The sequence below is a fragment of the Poecile atricapillus genome, chromosome 28 (assembly GCF_030490865.1).
Source record: "Poecile atricapillus isolate bPoeAtr1 chromosome 28, bPoeAtr1.hap1, whole genome shotgun sequence".
NCBI classification, from domain to species: domain Eukaryota; kingdom Metazoa; phylum Chordata; class Aves; order Passeriformes; family Paridae; genus Poecile; species Poecile atricapillus.
This window is the reverse complement of record NC_081276.1, coordinates 4423516-4438704: the sequence shown is the minus strand read 5'-3', so window position 1 is coordinate 4438704 and position 15189 is coordinate 4423516. Positions and strand designations below refer to the sequence as shown.

The window sequence follows — 15189 nt, the reverse complement described above, 5'->3', positions numbered from 1 at the left end:
CACAAAGATAAACCCCAGACCCCAACCACAGGAACTGACCTCTGGCATCTCCTCTGTGATGATGTCAACGTGGTGAGCTGGAGCAATGTCCTCCTCACTCTCTGTGTGCAGGGAGTTGTGGCGATGGTGTTTCCCTCTCTTCTCCTTTTTCTGTTTTTTCTTTTTCTTGTCTTTCTCCAGTTTCTGTTTATGCCTTCGCTCTTCTTCTAATTTCACATACTGGTCGGACATGGGCATTCCTGGGGGAAAGCCAAGCTGCCTTCAGGTACAGTCACATGGACTGAGCACTAGAACACCATGGAGTGTGCCCTGCTCCCAGCTTCCCAGAGCCAGCTGGATCCACACCTCCCTGCACTTCCACATCACCTCACACAGCCCCCCAAGCACAGCTTTGCTGTCCACTCCATCTCTCCAGAAACAGGACAGAGCTCAATCCTACTCCCTGATTCTTGGCTGCATTACAAGGACATCCAAACATTGAGATTTTAAGAATTGGTGACATTGCTGCTGTATTGAAAACTTTTGGAAAAAACCTTAAATATTTGCACTTGGAACTCACCCCTAGCAGTATAAGGTACTTTATCAACAGCTTTTCAGTGCTGTATCCAACCACTCCTTAGATACACAACTACTTTTGATAATTGAAACAAGATATTCAAACAGTATCTCCACCATTAGATTCTATTTAAGGTCTCCTATTCTAGGTCTCCTGATCACCTCCATCAGACCTTTTAAGATATTTTCATGGTGACTGCTCCCACATAAAACAGTGGTTGGTTCTTCTAAACATTACAAATCTGGCTACATGACATTCCTGATCACAGAATTTTTTCTAATATTATCTGGAAAGGAACTCAGACTGCAAAGTACTATTTTCAAATGTCAATTAAGGAGACATATTTAAGACTTTAACTCAAGCCTTTAATGAAAGCGTATTCCTTGCCCTTCAAAACCTCAGGTGTAAGTCCTAAGAAGGAATTGTGACTTTTGCTAAACTGAATTTCTTTAATTAATTTTAAAGATTAGCTGTGCTTACCTGGAACTTTTAATGGGACAGAAAGGTCAATCTGGACCACAGGAATATGTTCCACCCCTGGAGTGTCTTGGTATCGCTGGGAAAAGAAAGAATTGTTACATTCTGGGCACTGCCAGCACAAATGTCTGTAAATAGGCACATCAAAAAACATCAAGTAGTTCAATCCCTTAAGTGAACATTTTAAAGGATAGGAATGGAACAGCTTGTTAAAATCCTGCGTGGTGGCAGAGTGTGTTTTAAAGTCAGTTGATAACTACTATAAAGGACCCTACTCTTAGCTACAGTTTTTTAACCCACTACTGCCCTGAAGAATTATTGCAGCTCTCTGAAGAACTTTTGGTTGGTGTTTTATTGTTAATAACTTGCCACTTCAGAAGATAAATTTGGAGATTGGAGTTGAGGAACATGGGGCAGTACTTTGGATATACAGGGAATAAAGGAAGTTCTTTCCCTGAAAAAGGTGTTCAGAGACCGCAACTTTCTGATCCACAAAACACTCTGTGTGTTCCAGGGTCATCCTCTGCAGGGCTCTGAGTGAGGTGCCTGGGGGTCTGAATGCTGCCATCACCTAGGGCTGGGACAAACTGCACAGACTCCTCTGGGAGTACCAGGTCACTCAGGAGATTATCAACACAAACAGGAGTTGTAAAAACAGTTGCAGGCAGCCACTCCAGTCCACACATTATAAAGTGGTCAGAACTGCAGGAGAAATATCAGAGTGTCCCAGAGGAGGCTGCAGCTCTGATATTCAGGGAGCCTTCACACAGTGACAGCAGAGGCCAGTGAGATACTGCATTTCAGACTCACCTTCTGAGGGGAAGGAGAGCTTTTAATATAAAATGGATTGTTTGCCTGTTCTTGTTTCCGGGCTTCACGACGCTAAAAGCAAAAGAGGATTTGCAGTTACAATGTTTGTAAGCAAAGAGATAAAAGACACCAAAGTGCAAAACAAAAGCTCCCTGCCTTTTCTGAACAATACATAACTACTCTGAAAACACTAGAGCAGAGTAGCTTGTGTGTGATAAAGCAGTTCTGAGTTACCAGACATACTAGCATAGAACTGCAGGTAGCATTACTAATTCCCATCCCTGGAAGAGTTCAAGGCTGGAAAGGGCTTGGAGCAACCTGGGATAGCGGAAAGTGTCTCTGCCCATGGCAGAGGGTCAAATGAGATGAGCTTTAAGGTCCCTTCCAACCCAAGCCATTGTATATGATACTATAACTAAAATTCCTTAGAACACCCTTCTTTTCTTCTTAATTATAGACCAGACATAGTCTATAGTTCCCAGACATCACTTTTTGATGGCAATTGGAATGTTTCTGTTTTCATTTCTGCAAGGAGAGGAAGAAATGAAGATTCACATAACAACAAGTCCTCTCTGTGCAACTAAAGAGGTCAGAGGCAGGAAAGGTGAAATCACTGCTGAGCATGTTACACTCACTCACAGAAGCTGCTGAAGTCCATAAGCATCAGCTCACATCAGTGATCAGCATTCCTGAGCTGTGGAGAGCAGAGGGGCTCCCTGGCTATGTGGAGAATCCACAACAGCCCCCACTGCTCCAGCACCACTTAGATTACTATTGAATTATGTAGGGAAAAGCATTTTAACATTCACTCACTCTGGCCAGTTCCTCTTCATCTATTTCTGGCTGCCTGTGTCTCGAATGCCTTTGTTCCTCCTCATGAAATATTGTTTTGGGCTTTTCATCTTCAGACTCACTGTCTGATGGAGGCTCATTGATCCAGGCATCGAGGTCCAGGCTGGGAAGAATTGCAGCAAACAAACAGCTTGACTCAGTACCCCTGAGTATTTCAGTGTCTCATCATACACTTTGTTTTATTATTTAAAGTTTAAATAAGGGTTTGGAGAGAGAAGGAACTTTACCCCTCTGGAACAGGGACTTTCTTCTGTGCTTTAGGAGCCACAGGGTTCAGCTCACCAGCAAACAGGGCTATCACTTCCTCAGCTACAGGAACTTCTTTTACTTGTAGCTTCTGAATGTATTTTATTAGCTGCAAGATGCAAGAAGCCTAAAAACAAATGCAGAACTGGTTTCAGAGTAGTATTTAACAAGCTGAACCAAATTAATTGACTGAAGTCAACAGAAGGTGTTTTACTCCATTAAGGGAATTAAGAGAAGTAGCATAAACTGCAGGTAAATATATAAAAAGTCCATATTAAGCTTCTCTTTTAGCTCAGTCTTTTTTGTGCCCCTATGTGCCTGAATAATTTTAAAATTAAATTGTTTTGAGTGAAGATCTTGCTGGCAGCCTTCAGAGATGGCATCAAACTGCAATAAGATCTGGGCTTTGTCACTGGTAACAGCTTATAGAAAATATGCAGGGCCACAAAGAACCACAGACCTGCTCCACAGCTTCCTATGATAAATCCCAAAGTCATTTCATTCTCTTACCCTCTCCTGAACCTCCAGATCAGCACTCTGCACAAACTGAGGCAGGCGCTCAATCATCAGCTGTGTAATTTCCTGAGCTGCTTCCTTTTCCCCAGCCTGCTCCTTCTGCTGCAGGATGGACGCGTAGAGCTTCACCATGTTCTGCACGTAAACAGCCTGGATGTGTCCTGGCAGGGTTGTAACTTTGGGCCTCAACATTGCTTCCAGGGTTTGGTTTGCTTCCTCAAGGTGTCTGTAAGGACAGAGTACACAGATGAAAGGCAAACAAAAATAAAATCCAGCAGGCAGTGCTTAATACACAAAGGGATATAGAACACAGCACTTTGTTTTAACAGCTCTCATGCTCTTACTCAAAATTATCTGCTCACAACTAAATAGAAGATGCACAAAAAAGTTACTGGACTATTACACACTGAAAGCTCAAGTTGTTTCTAAGTAAAAATGTGATCACACTGGAAAAGAAGAAAATATTCTCTTACTTCTTCATCTGCAGTTTTCTTCGTACAACTTTTTTTTTTAAAAGAAAATGAAGATCTCAGCTGTACCAGCATTCCCCCAATATCACACCTACAGTGTGAATTTAAACTGGAGCCAGTGTTCAGAGTGACAATTAGAAGGAGACACCAAACCAGCTGGTAAGAGCAGACTACAGTCAGACTACAGTCCCACACCTGTCCAATCTAACAGAATAAAAGCTGGGTAACAGCTGTATCTACACAAGCAAGAGACAAAAACATCTATTGAAGCTAAAAAACTGTATTCGTTACAAGAACACTGAAAATTGTGCTACAGTGGGCACTGAAAAATTTTGAGCAAAAAAGATGACAACTTTTAATTTCCAGGAAGATGGGGCTCCACAAACACCTTTTAACACAGGCAAAACAGGGAGGAGAGAAAGAACTAATTCAAACATGGTGATTGTACATGTTCCCTATAATATAAATGGGGGTAGACCTTAAAGATTAAGGAGTTCCTTCAACATCCTAAGATCTAACAGCTTATACCTACAGTATCAGAAGGATCCAAAGCTGTTGGAGAGTGTCCAGAGGAGGGACACGGAGCTGGGGAAGGCTCTGAGGAGCAGCTGAGGGCACTGGGCTCGTTCAGCTGGAGCAGAGGAGACTGAGGGGAGGCTCCTCGGGGGCTGCAGCTCCTCCCGAGGGGAGGCGGAGGGGCAGGGGCTGAGCTCTGCTCTGGGCCAGGGACAGGAGGCCAGGAAGGGCTGGAGCTGTGCCAGGCCTTGGGATGGATCTCAGGGCAAGGTTCTTCCCCCCGAGGGTGCTGGCACTGCCCAGGCTCCCCAGGGAATGGGCCCGGCCCCAAGGCTGCCAGAGCTCCAGGAGCGTTTGGACAGCGCTCTCAGGGATGCTCAGGGTGGGGTTCTTGGGGGGTCTGGGCAGGGCCAGGGGTTGGATCAATGATCCCTGGGGGTCCCTTCTGACTGAGAATATTCTGGGATTCTGTGATTCACTACTATGACTTCCTGCATGAGTGGGCAAGGCTGGAGAGACAGGAAAAATGACCAGATAGTTAAAGATGTCTTGGCTAGAAAGAGCTGAGGAATCAATAGCGTGAGAGAAGAAGAGAAAAACAATCACTTTGGTGGCATTAAGGCACATACTCTGAACCATCCTTCTCTCAAAAACACATTTCAGTGACCAAAAGATTTGCCCACAAGCTGCCCCTCACAGCACACCAGGCTCTGTTTGCACTTACTCAGAGAACTCCCCGCAGATCCAGGCAGCAGCATAGAGCACCTCACAGATGCCGTTCCTCTGGGTGTTGCTGGCGATGAGATGGGCGTTGTCCAGCAGCATGGCCATCTGGGACACCGCAAACTTCCGGATGGCTTTCACTCTGATGGCCACATCCAACATCTGGGCTGCGATCAGGTGCCCGTGCCTCGTGCCCTCCAGCCGGGTCAGCTCCACCAGGATGCTTATGTACCTATGGGAAGGGATGGGTGGCTATCAGAGGACAGTCCTGCACTACCTTTGTGAAGAGCTCCAAGCTGGCAGCTGAAAGCACTGACCATTCAAAGTTTGTGATGTATTGATAATTGGACTGGCTGCAGATGTCTATGATTTTGGTCAGCAGCTCATCTCGGTACGTCGTCCCTTCGGCTTTATCCACGTGAATCATCAGTTTCTTCACAATCTCCATCAAGTTCTTCTTGGAGACCTGTTAAAGAGGTGGGTTCAACCAGTTTCCCACACAACCAACTCCTTCCAGTTCCAGTAAGCAGCTGCTGGCTCTTTGCTGGACCCATATCATGTTAACAAGAAACCAGAACCACCTCTGCGGACCCCAATCCAAAAACGAACCTGTTTAATACTGTTCAATGTTTTTGTTAAAAAAGAGCCAACACAAGTTACAAGGTGTTTAAGAAGTGACTGGATGAGGCACTTAGTGCCATGGCCTGGCTCACAAGTGGTGTTCAAGGTCATAGGCTGGATCTGATGACCTCCAAGGCTTTTTCCAACCCAGCTGATTCTGTGATGACCTTGCTGTGGGAGAGCTGAGGATCCGAATTACTATCAGCAATACAGAAATCCAAAAGAAAGTGAATCTTCTATTGCCAGATTAGAAAACTTAAGAGTTTAAAACATTTTTACTTCTAAAGGAAAAAAATTTAGAAGTAATTCACAGCCAGTGGAATGGATTTCGAAATGAGTGATTTCCAACAGGGCCTGAACTGAGGAACTCCATCCAGTCTGAATGAGAACTTTTAAAGCCCTCATGCTGGGCCAGGTATTTTACTTGTCCTGAGGGCCAGAAAAGCTATGGGAGCTGTTATCAAAACTCTGCTGTGGAGTGGGCAGAGAAAGTTGCAGGTTTTCCACAACATCACCTGCCTAAAAGGTCAGAGGGGCTGCAGAGGAAATAAATGTAGGAACATACCATGCCATAGAGGAGATCTAAAGCTCTGAGTCGGATGGACTCATCTTTGTCATCCAAACATTGGAGAATGAGATCCTTGTGAGACTGAACTGACTTGGGGTGCGTTTTCAGGATTTTGGACATAGCTAACAGTCCCAGGTACTTCACTGTGAAAGACAAAATAAAACTTCTTTCCAAATATAGAAATACTGTTTTGTGCTGAGCATGAAATCTTAAAGCTGGTTTCAACAGAAGTACCTGGTATTGAAACCCTTAAACAAAAATCTGTGATGAAGAAAAGCATTTTTGAGAATGGTGAATCACAGACTATGGTCTTTAATTTCATAATCCCATAGACAAACAAGTAATTACATATATAACCCTCATCAGGGTCTTCATGCACCTCAAGTTCTAGCATTGATTCAAAAATATGTATTTAATAAACAGAAATGCTGGGGTTTTAGAACAGGCATCCTGAGGTGAACACAGCTTTAAAAGCAGAAGATTGGTGTGTAGCAGTCCTGCTCTCAAGGGGAAAAATTCAGATGGCAGGAAAAAGAGCTGCACAAAATAAAAATTTCCCAGTATTCTTTGCAGTCACTAAAGTAAGTCAACACTCTTGCATTTTACACTTATGCTCACTCTGCTGAAAACAGCTGTCACTGCTTTCCAAGCAGCCAATCTATAAAAAAGGAAATCCCAGAGCATGGAAATAACTGGTTTATATTTACAAGACCATAAACAGCACTAATAATTGTCATTTATTTTTAAAAATATTATTATAAAGAAGTGCTCACCATCAAAAATTATTTCCATATTAAAGACCCCAGCATATGTTTACAGCACACCAGGCACTACAGCCCCTCTGAGGCTGCTGCAGCATCTCCCCAGTGCTTGGAGGCCAACAGCTCCATGAAGACAAGTACCATACTTACAGTTCTGGTCAGAATCTTCTATCAATATCCTCAACTTCTGCACACAAAGCTGGAAAAAAGACCACAACATGTTTATTACAGGTCTTAATTAAAATAAGTCTTCATCAAGTTTACTCAATACACAAGGAAGTATCTGACCAAGACCTGAGGTGTCCAGGTGAGAGGGTTTTGTTACATTAACAGACTTCCAAACAAAAGGAACCTCTGTATGATCATACTGATAACAGGAGATGAATTTTTGAGTTGGAAAAACTCTCAAACTCTGCATTTTAGAGTAAATTAAGAAGGAGAATTTATACAGGAAATGCTTCAGTCTGCAGGATTGCACAGTGAGAGCACTTCAGGGAGCTACTGCTGTAACTTCTGGCAGAGGAACACAATCCCATTTTCCCCAGCCCTTGGGATCCCAGAGCAGAGCAGAACAATCCCCAAACACAGGGTCCCACCTGGATGCTGGCGCTGTGGTTGGGCATCCCCGAGGACAGAGAGATCAGAACTGAAACAGAAGCACAAATTCCACTCAGTATTTCTGTGCTGGGAGTGACTGCAACATCAACAGCCTGCACCTAGCTCAGCTCTCAGGGAAAGGTGCTGGATTATTGTTTGTCTGTTTGCCTGGACTTTTGGGGGTCTGGAAGGAGGCGAGAAGGTTGTGACATGAACTTATAGTTTCATATACCAAAACAGTAATAATAAAGAGGCCAGGAAAAAAAGTGTAAAGGTGGAAACAGCTGCAACAGCCAGGTCAAAGCTGCTTTTCTTTGCTCTCACTAAAGTTTATTTCACTGACATCAAGCAGCAGTCAAGGCTGTTAATGTCAGCAGCTACTGTACAGCTGAATTTCTAATTAATGTGCACTTTCCTAATGCAATGGGATGCAGCAACGGATCCTGGAGTTTAATGTGATTAGATTGGAGCTTTGATCAAGCCAGCCATTGTTGACTATATGGGACACTTGAAAGCTCTGGCAGCACACAGCCCCACTGTTAGAAAGGTGGGCTCTACCCTGGTAACTGCTGCTGGCACAGCACAGCCAAGCCAAACCCAGCAGGTGCCACGTGCTGCCCTCTGTCCCTGCAGGGAAGCTCTGCTGGACACTGTCACCTCCAGAGCTGGCAGGTGCCAGGTGCTCCTCTTGTGTCTCAGGGCTTGTTTGCTGGCTCTGAGTCTGACATCACCATCCCTGAGGTGTCCTGGGTGGTGAATTTTCCCCCTACCCACAGGATGAACCCACTGGATCCCAGTGAAGGCCACTCTCACCCACAATCAGAATATTCTCTGTGTTATTTTCCCTCCCATCACGACATCTCATTTCCCTGAAGGGATGAAGGAATACACAGTGAGTGACAGATCTCTCTTCCCTCTCTGAACTGACCCAGCTCAGCAAGTTCTGCACATTATCCAAAGTACCCACAGGAGACAGACAGACCAACTGTGAATGTCAATAACCCTCTGCTCCACACTCTGATAGGAAAAGTGCCAAACCTGAGCTGCAATACTGTGTTATCCCTTTTTGCCTTTGTTTTCTCTAACACTCCAATTATGGAGTTCATATCTCTTCCCCAGAAACTGAAACTGCCAATCAGTAACTTCAATTGCCTCGTCTAAGGAACTACACCCCATTTTAAAACTGCAAAGTTGCAAAAGTTAAAAAAAAAAACCAAAAAAGCCTGATCCATCATCACGTAAGAAAACTTGGCAAAGGGACATCGCTCTTGTTTTAATTCTATTGCTGCTGGTATATTTTGTAGTTGTAGCAACATTTAGGATCTGGCATATAAATAATCTCATTGTCTGTACTTAGTTTCAGCCTTCAGCAAACACAACACAGCTGTAGTGATTGTGCCTCTCCCACTGACAACAAAGGATTTCAGCCCCACAGTAACAAAATTTGCCAGGAGACTTATTGCATTATAAAATACATTAAAAGTTAAAGAAAAAGGGTTTACAGATGGTGTTAGTTGATGACAAAGTTCATCACATTTTTTTTCTAGGTTCCAAGTTTCAGTTCTCACCTGCTATTACTGTGTTCACACATTCATATAAGAGAGACATGGCTGAGGTGCTGAAACAGAAATCAAGTATATTAAATAAGGAATAAACCAGCACATTTTGAAGAGTTGTCAGCACTATCTTGGAGCTAGTTAGCACCTTGAACTTCACAAGACATTGTCAATATTCTGCTCTATATCCCTTCAAACAGATGAAATGATTCTCACTTAAAAATGGTTGGGGGGGAGGAATTTTTAAACAAATGTTTAAAAACCCAAAAATCTTCCTGGAAAAGCAGCAAGTAAGAGCACTGTGACACAAGGAATATGGAAGGAAGTGGTTACTCAAACTCCAGCACCAGTCACAAAATACTGAAGTAATCTTGTCCAAGAATCAAATTAAATCCTCTGCCCAAGGTCAAAAATTCATGACAAGGCAGATAGAGAAGCTCGTCTCTCTCCAATTGAGTGAGTCACACCCCAGCAGCAGAGGCTTGGGATGCAGGAACACACTTCCCACTCCTGGAAGTCAGCAACCCATTTCCAGTGTCTGATTTCCCCCAAAACTCAAATTCAATCAAGGCTGTTTGTGCCAGCCAGTGAATACAGAGACACTGCAATTCTGAGGATTGCAGAAGTCCTTACAAAGCCTGATCTGTACGAAAGGGAAACAGGAACCTGCCAATCCCCAAAGGAGCAGGCTCCAAGTACACAGGGAAGGAGCACAGCTCCAGAGGCAGCGGCACAGCGATGCCCTGAGGGTCAGCCTGGGATGCTGAGAGTCAATTCTGCTCCTTGGGCACTTGGTGGAACAGCTCAGGGTGCTGTGACTCATTATGAGGACCAAAATGACTGAATAGAAACCAAGCCAAAGAGGATTCAGTCTTCACAGGTCAGAATTACTGATGTGAGAGTTGGGGAGAGGAGGTAGGATTGTCCATCTTCCTTTTTCTGGTGGGTTGTATCTATTTGTTACTGCTGACAACTCCCTGGAGGTACCTGGATGCTGGTCTGCTCTGAGCCTGCCTTAAAGCAATGTGAGGATGGACAGAAATCACCTGGCTAGAGCTGGTCTCAAGGCTACACAGATATCTGCCTAAAATCTTGCTCTGTCACGAGAAAAGAAACAAACTTTTTCACTCAACAGCTCCTGCCTAAGATCACACTTCCTCTTCTTAACTGGGAGAATCTATGTATTCCCTCCAAGGCATCTATTTCCTGATTTCAGTTCGGAATTAGAACCACTACAGTGACACAAACCAGCATTAACAAGGGACAAGGAAATAACTTCAACTTTATTTAATCTACATTTAGAACATACAGATTATAAGAACCTCTTTCAAAACACATCTGAGCTGCCAAATGCATGAGAAAGGGCTTTAATATATTCCTTGTCACGTTGCTTTGGTGGGTAAGGCACTTCCAAAAGTCAAGAATCTAATGTGTGAGGTGAACAGGAGAGGCAAATACACAGCTGAGCCCATTTTAAGCCAGAGTTTTTATACATTCTCCACAGTCATCTCTGGCTTGAAATGCAGTGAAAGGAAAGCAAATTGCTCCAATTTTCATGCATCCTTTGGAGGAATTAATGCTGACAGTCAGACACCCAGAGACTTTCCTTTAAGGTATTTTACCTCACCCAGGTTTTTCAGAAACAACTCTTTTGATACTTGAAGCCAATATACCAAAAGTCAAGGAAAAGCTTTAAAATGCATCCTCACCCCAGGTATTGACCCACCCACCAGGTCCTTCCCCAGTCCTGACTGAACAAGGCAGGATCTGTCACATATACCTGTGGATGAGGTTGGTCAGGGGCTCAATCAGTTTCTTTCCCAGTCTTGGTTCTAATGGAGTAAGAGCACCAAACTATTCAAAAAGAAAAGTGAGTTAATAGCTGCTTTTCAGCAGCTTCAAAACATTATGTAAATTATAGCTCACTGTATTTAAACCAAGATTATATTAACATATTTTTCTCTTTGGTTACATTCACAAACATTAGAAGATATTCCTGGTTTCTTTTTACTCAGACTGAATGGTAACTATGCCTCCCAGCAAGAAATCCATTTTCACACCCAAGGTAATTTAATGAGAACCCTAATCCTGTACACAAAAAGCAGAATACTTGCCAGTTTTATAATTTTAATGAGAACCCAATTATTGGTTGATGACGTCATCAACTTGAAGAAGAGCGGAGCAAGGGAAAGGTAATTTTTGGGATTGCGTCGAGCCAGCTCACAAATAACATTTACTGCAGCAGACTGCACACCTGGGGAAAACAAGTGGGAGAAGCACAAATCCCATCAATACCTTCATTGTAATTGAAGTTTCTGGTGCAGAACCCCCACAGCAAAAGCAGCTGAAGCTTCAAACCTGTGTGTTCAATGCTTTGGCCTCACTCCCAACCCTGAGGCAGTAAAGTAAATACAGGGATGCAAAAGCAAACTGAGAAAGGGTTTTATTTAATTCTGGCCATTTTCTAATATAGCAGTAAGCCAGATATCTGCTTTGGGTCCAGCATGACAAAAAACAGCACACTGTCACATCCCTGCCCTAGGCTGTGGAAAGGTGGTTGTGGGACACAGACAACACAATAATCACCCACCAGAAAGTTTCCAATCACTCTTGACTTCTCTGATACGTATTACTTACAAATGCTTAAATACAAACCAAAAATAACAATTCCTTAACTGATCTGACTGGACACATTCACTCCCTTCTCATTGCTCAGCCTCTTACATGGATTGTTGTCAGTTTGGAATGTTTTAGTCTAGACAGGCTGGGTGTCCTAGCAGAGAGTAATCCTTCTCTCCACAAAGCATAACAGGCAATTTCTTCCTCTCTCTGCAGGTGAGGGATTTTGCTTTCTTTAATAACATTGTCCCTGGAAGATGAATATTCCATGCCCACAATAAAATAGTCCAGGAAATGCAATTAAATTTCTCCCTGTAATTGCAGATACAAATCAAGTGGAGATCAGATAAACATCACACACAGAATTCCTAAAACAAGTGTTTTGGTGCAGTGAGGGAACACCAGCACCTCCTGAAGACTGAGCAAAAATATGAATATGATACAGAACAATTGCAGATTTCCTGTGCTGCTGCTGACCTACACTGACACAGTACTGAGGGGCCCAAAGAGCAGTCTGGACTCAAATAAAAAATACACTAAAGACTGTTAAATCATTTTAAGTGTGTTCACTGCAAGTCAATAGCTGCAGGTTGCTAAAAAAGCACAAGAAATAAAAACAGAACCCCAAACCCTGAAATCAACTGAAATATTTTCAGTAATCAAGTTCAGTAAGCAACAAATCAGGAAATTTTAAGCTGCTTTGTCCATTAAGGTTTAACCCACAGATACATTTTCAGTAGCTTTGGGTTTGAAGAAATGGACATTTTAAAGAACATATTTTTAATTTGACAACACCTGTCAAAACACCTCTCCTATGCTCACCTACCCTGGAACAGGTGAGTCAGTGCCCAAAAGATGATTACAGCATTTTTCATGTATTCTTTTCTCCACAAGCTCTACAAGCACATGGACCTCCATGTGTGGAAGCAGAAAGAATTCACTAAAATCCACTCACCGGGATCTGGATCTTCAAGTTTCTCTTTAAGGCGAGGAAATGCAGGACGGAGGGACTCTGGGTACTTCAAAAAAACTTTGTACATGATTAACACTGCCTTCTTCCTGATGTAAGGCTTTGTGTGAGACATCTGTTAATGAAACAACTGCAGTCAGGCTCTGAGCACACCTGTGTTTCCAGAGCTCCTATGCTCACACTCCTGTCACTGAAATTCTTCCTGGGAGACTCAACTGCTTTTTGAAAACTCAGCTTATACAATAAATACTGTTGTTCATCACCAAAACTAATGAATATATTTCAAACTGATCCTCTTGAGCTAAACTAAGGTCTGTAAAAGCTCCCCATAACCCCCACAATAATTAATCAGTAGCTTTCACATGTACCTGTTCAAAATTTAAGATATTTACTAGATTTGAATAACTTAATATTCTATAAAGTTATTTCAACCTTATCAACTCACCAATGTCATGATGTCATTTGCCAAGTCCCTGGCAAGATCTGGAGTAACAAAACAGGACAAGCCAGTCAGTGCAACTCCAGTATCATACTGGTTAGGGCTACTCAGATCCTAAAAAAAGAGAAACACGCTCAAAAACTTAAGATCACACAGGATGCCAAGAAACAACTTCCACAGACTAATTTTATTTATTCAACATAAATGAAGCAGAGCTTCTGCTTCATGGGAATATTTATGTATCAACTACTAACACCTGCTAAAGTACAGCCAGCCTGGGGTTTAATAACGGGCAAAAGAAACCATAATTAAACAAGAGATGGATGACTGCAACATAAAAGCAATCAGAGAGATTGCACCTTGGGTGTTTTGGGAAATAGTTTTTAAACACTCATTAGAGGATCACAAACATATTTAAAGTCCTAAAAAAATGGTATTAAACACTAACCCTGCTCAGTCAAATTCCAAGTGCCATCAACTTCACTGGGAACAAGCACTCTTGGTGAGTGCTGTACCACCTTAATCTAGTGGAGAAATGAGATTATTCTTCTCCCAAGCTGCTGGCAGCACCACAACTTCCAGTCCACAAAGAGAGGACACAAGTTATGTGTGTGGAACACATTCATTGGTCAAGTTTCCTTGGACCTATTGGTAGTCAGTATCCTACCCAGCCCTCCATAGTCTTTCAGGTCTTTCTAAGCTTAAATCACTTAACCATATCTCTGAGTATGTTCAAGTATAGACTATAAATTGTGTATCAGGAAACACAAACATGGAGAAGCTGCACAGAGCATTCCCACATGGACTGCTGAATTAAGAGTCCAGATTCACGTGGACACTGAAGCTGCTTCAGGAGAGCTAAACATAGTCAGGCCTTTGGGGTTCTGTGCCATTTGCATCTCATTTAAAAACCTGCTGCAGCTGGTGGGAAATTAGAGTCTACTGTAAGAATAATGCTATCTACTTCTTAAGGAGCAAAAAACTGCAATTCATCCTGGCTTTAATGTATTTTGAGAACTCTTAAATCCTTCAAATCTCAAGTGGCTGGATCAATGAAATATGAAAAGCCATAAAGAAAGATGCTTTTAAGTAAAAACTTGGGCACAAGGTAGAAGTAGCCAGCGACTGAAATTCAGTAAAATAAAGTGTCCATAATAAAGACAATAGATATTCACATTCAGCACAGAATATTTCAAAAGGTACAGGGAAAAACACTAGTTCTTTAGGCAAGATATTGGATAATATCCCACTGCTCTTTTCTAAGCAAGGAAAACACATTTTAGTTCCTCATATAGTAAAAATGTAGGCACATCTTGTACTGGATCAGTCAAATTTTAAAGCAGTGATACTTAAAAAATCAAAGTTAAGAGCTTTAAAAAAAAATCTGTAACTTCAAGAATGGGAGCACTATGCTACAAACCAGTAACTCTAAGTGATCAAGCTCTATGAAAATGAATACACATGTGGGTACATGAATACAGAACAAAACTTTCAATACAGTCTTCACCATTTTTAAACCCAGTTCTACCAGAGAAGTCAAAGTCTGATCTGGAATTACAGACAGAAAGAGCCCTCACAAGTAGAAATGTTGTGGAGCCACATCACTCCTGAGCCACTGCTCATTTTACTTCAGGAATGGGGACATTTTTCCTGCCTGCTACTTTCTTATAAGCACTGCCTAGAGACCAGCAAAGTAATTTCTGTCACCATTCTCTGTGCTGAACAAACACAGAGCTGGTATGAGACAGCACAGGGAGGGCTGTGCACAGCTCCTGAGTGTTTCATTAATCCCTCAGTTTGGGATAAGGAGCAAATCAAGAACTCTACTTAAATACTTCAATATTCCTAATGGAGAAATACTTGGTACAAATGTGAAACTACAAGTAGGGAGA

At 42.5% G+C, this 15189-nt stretch overlaps 1 protein-coding gene across 3 annotated transcripts in view; it reads right to left on the bottom strand.

The window, feature by feature from the left end:
• AP3D1 (adaptor related protein complex 3 subunit delta 1) overlaps positions 1-15189 on the bottom strand; it is a 53778-nt gene that overhangs the window by 12702 nt on the left and 25887 nt on the right. For 2 of the 3 annotated variants that reach the window (XM_058858680.1, XM_058858681.1), the window contains exons 5-20: positions 13304-13411; positions 12844-12973; positions 11384-11523; positions 11050-11123; positions 9282-9331; positions 7713-7762; positions 7267-7315; positions 6353-6498; positions 5484-5632; positions 5168-5398; positions 3452-3683; positions 2923-3068; positions 2657-2798; positions 1844-1915; positions 1037-1112; positions 40-239 (exon numbers count right to left, since the gene is read on the bottom strand). In XM_058858680.1, coding sequence (XP_058714663.1) covers positions 40-239; positions 1037-1112; positions 1844-1915; positions 2657-2798; positions 2923-3068; positions 3452-3683; positions 5168-5398; positions 5484-5632; positions 6353-6498; positions 7267-7315; positions 7713-7762; positions 9282-9331; positions 11050-11123; positions 11384-11523; positions 12844-12973; positions 13304-13411 — 1995 coding nt within the window. Of the gene's footprint in view, positions 1-39; positions 240-1036; positions 1113-1843; positions 1916-2656; positions 2799-2922; positions 3069-3451; positions 3684-5167; positions 5399-5483; positions 5633-6352; positions 6499-7266; positions 7316-7712; positions 7763-9281; positions 9332-11049; positions 11124-11383; positions 11524-11993; positions 12113-12843; positions 12974-13303; positions 13412-15189 lie in introns of those variants that run through there. The other variant, XM_058858682.1, reaches the window with a different exon arrangement.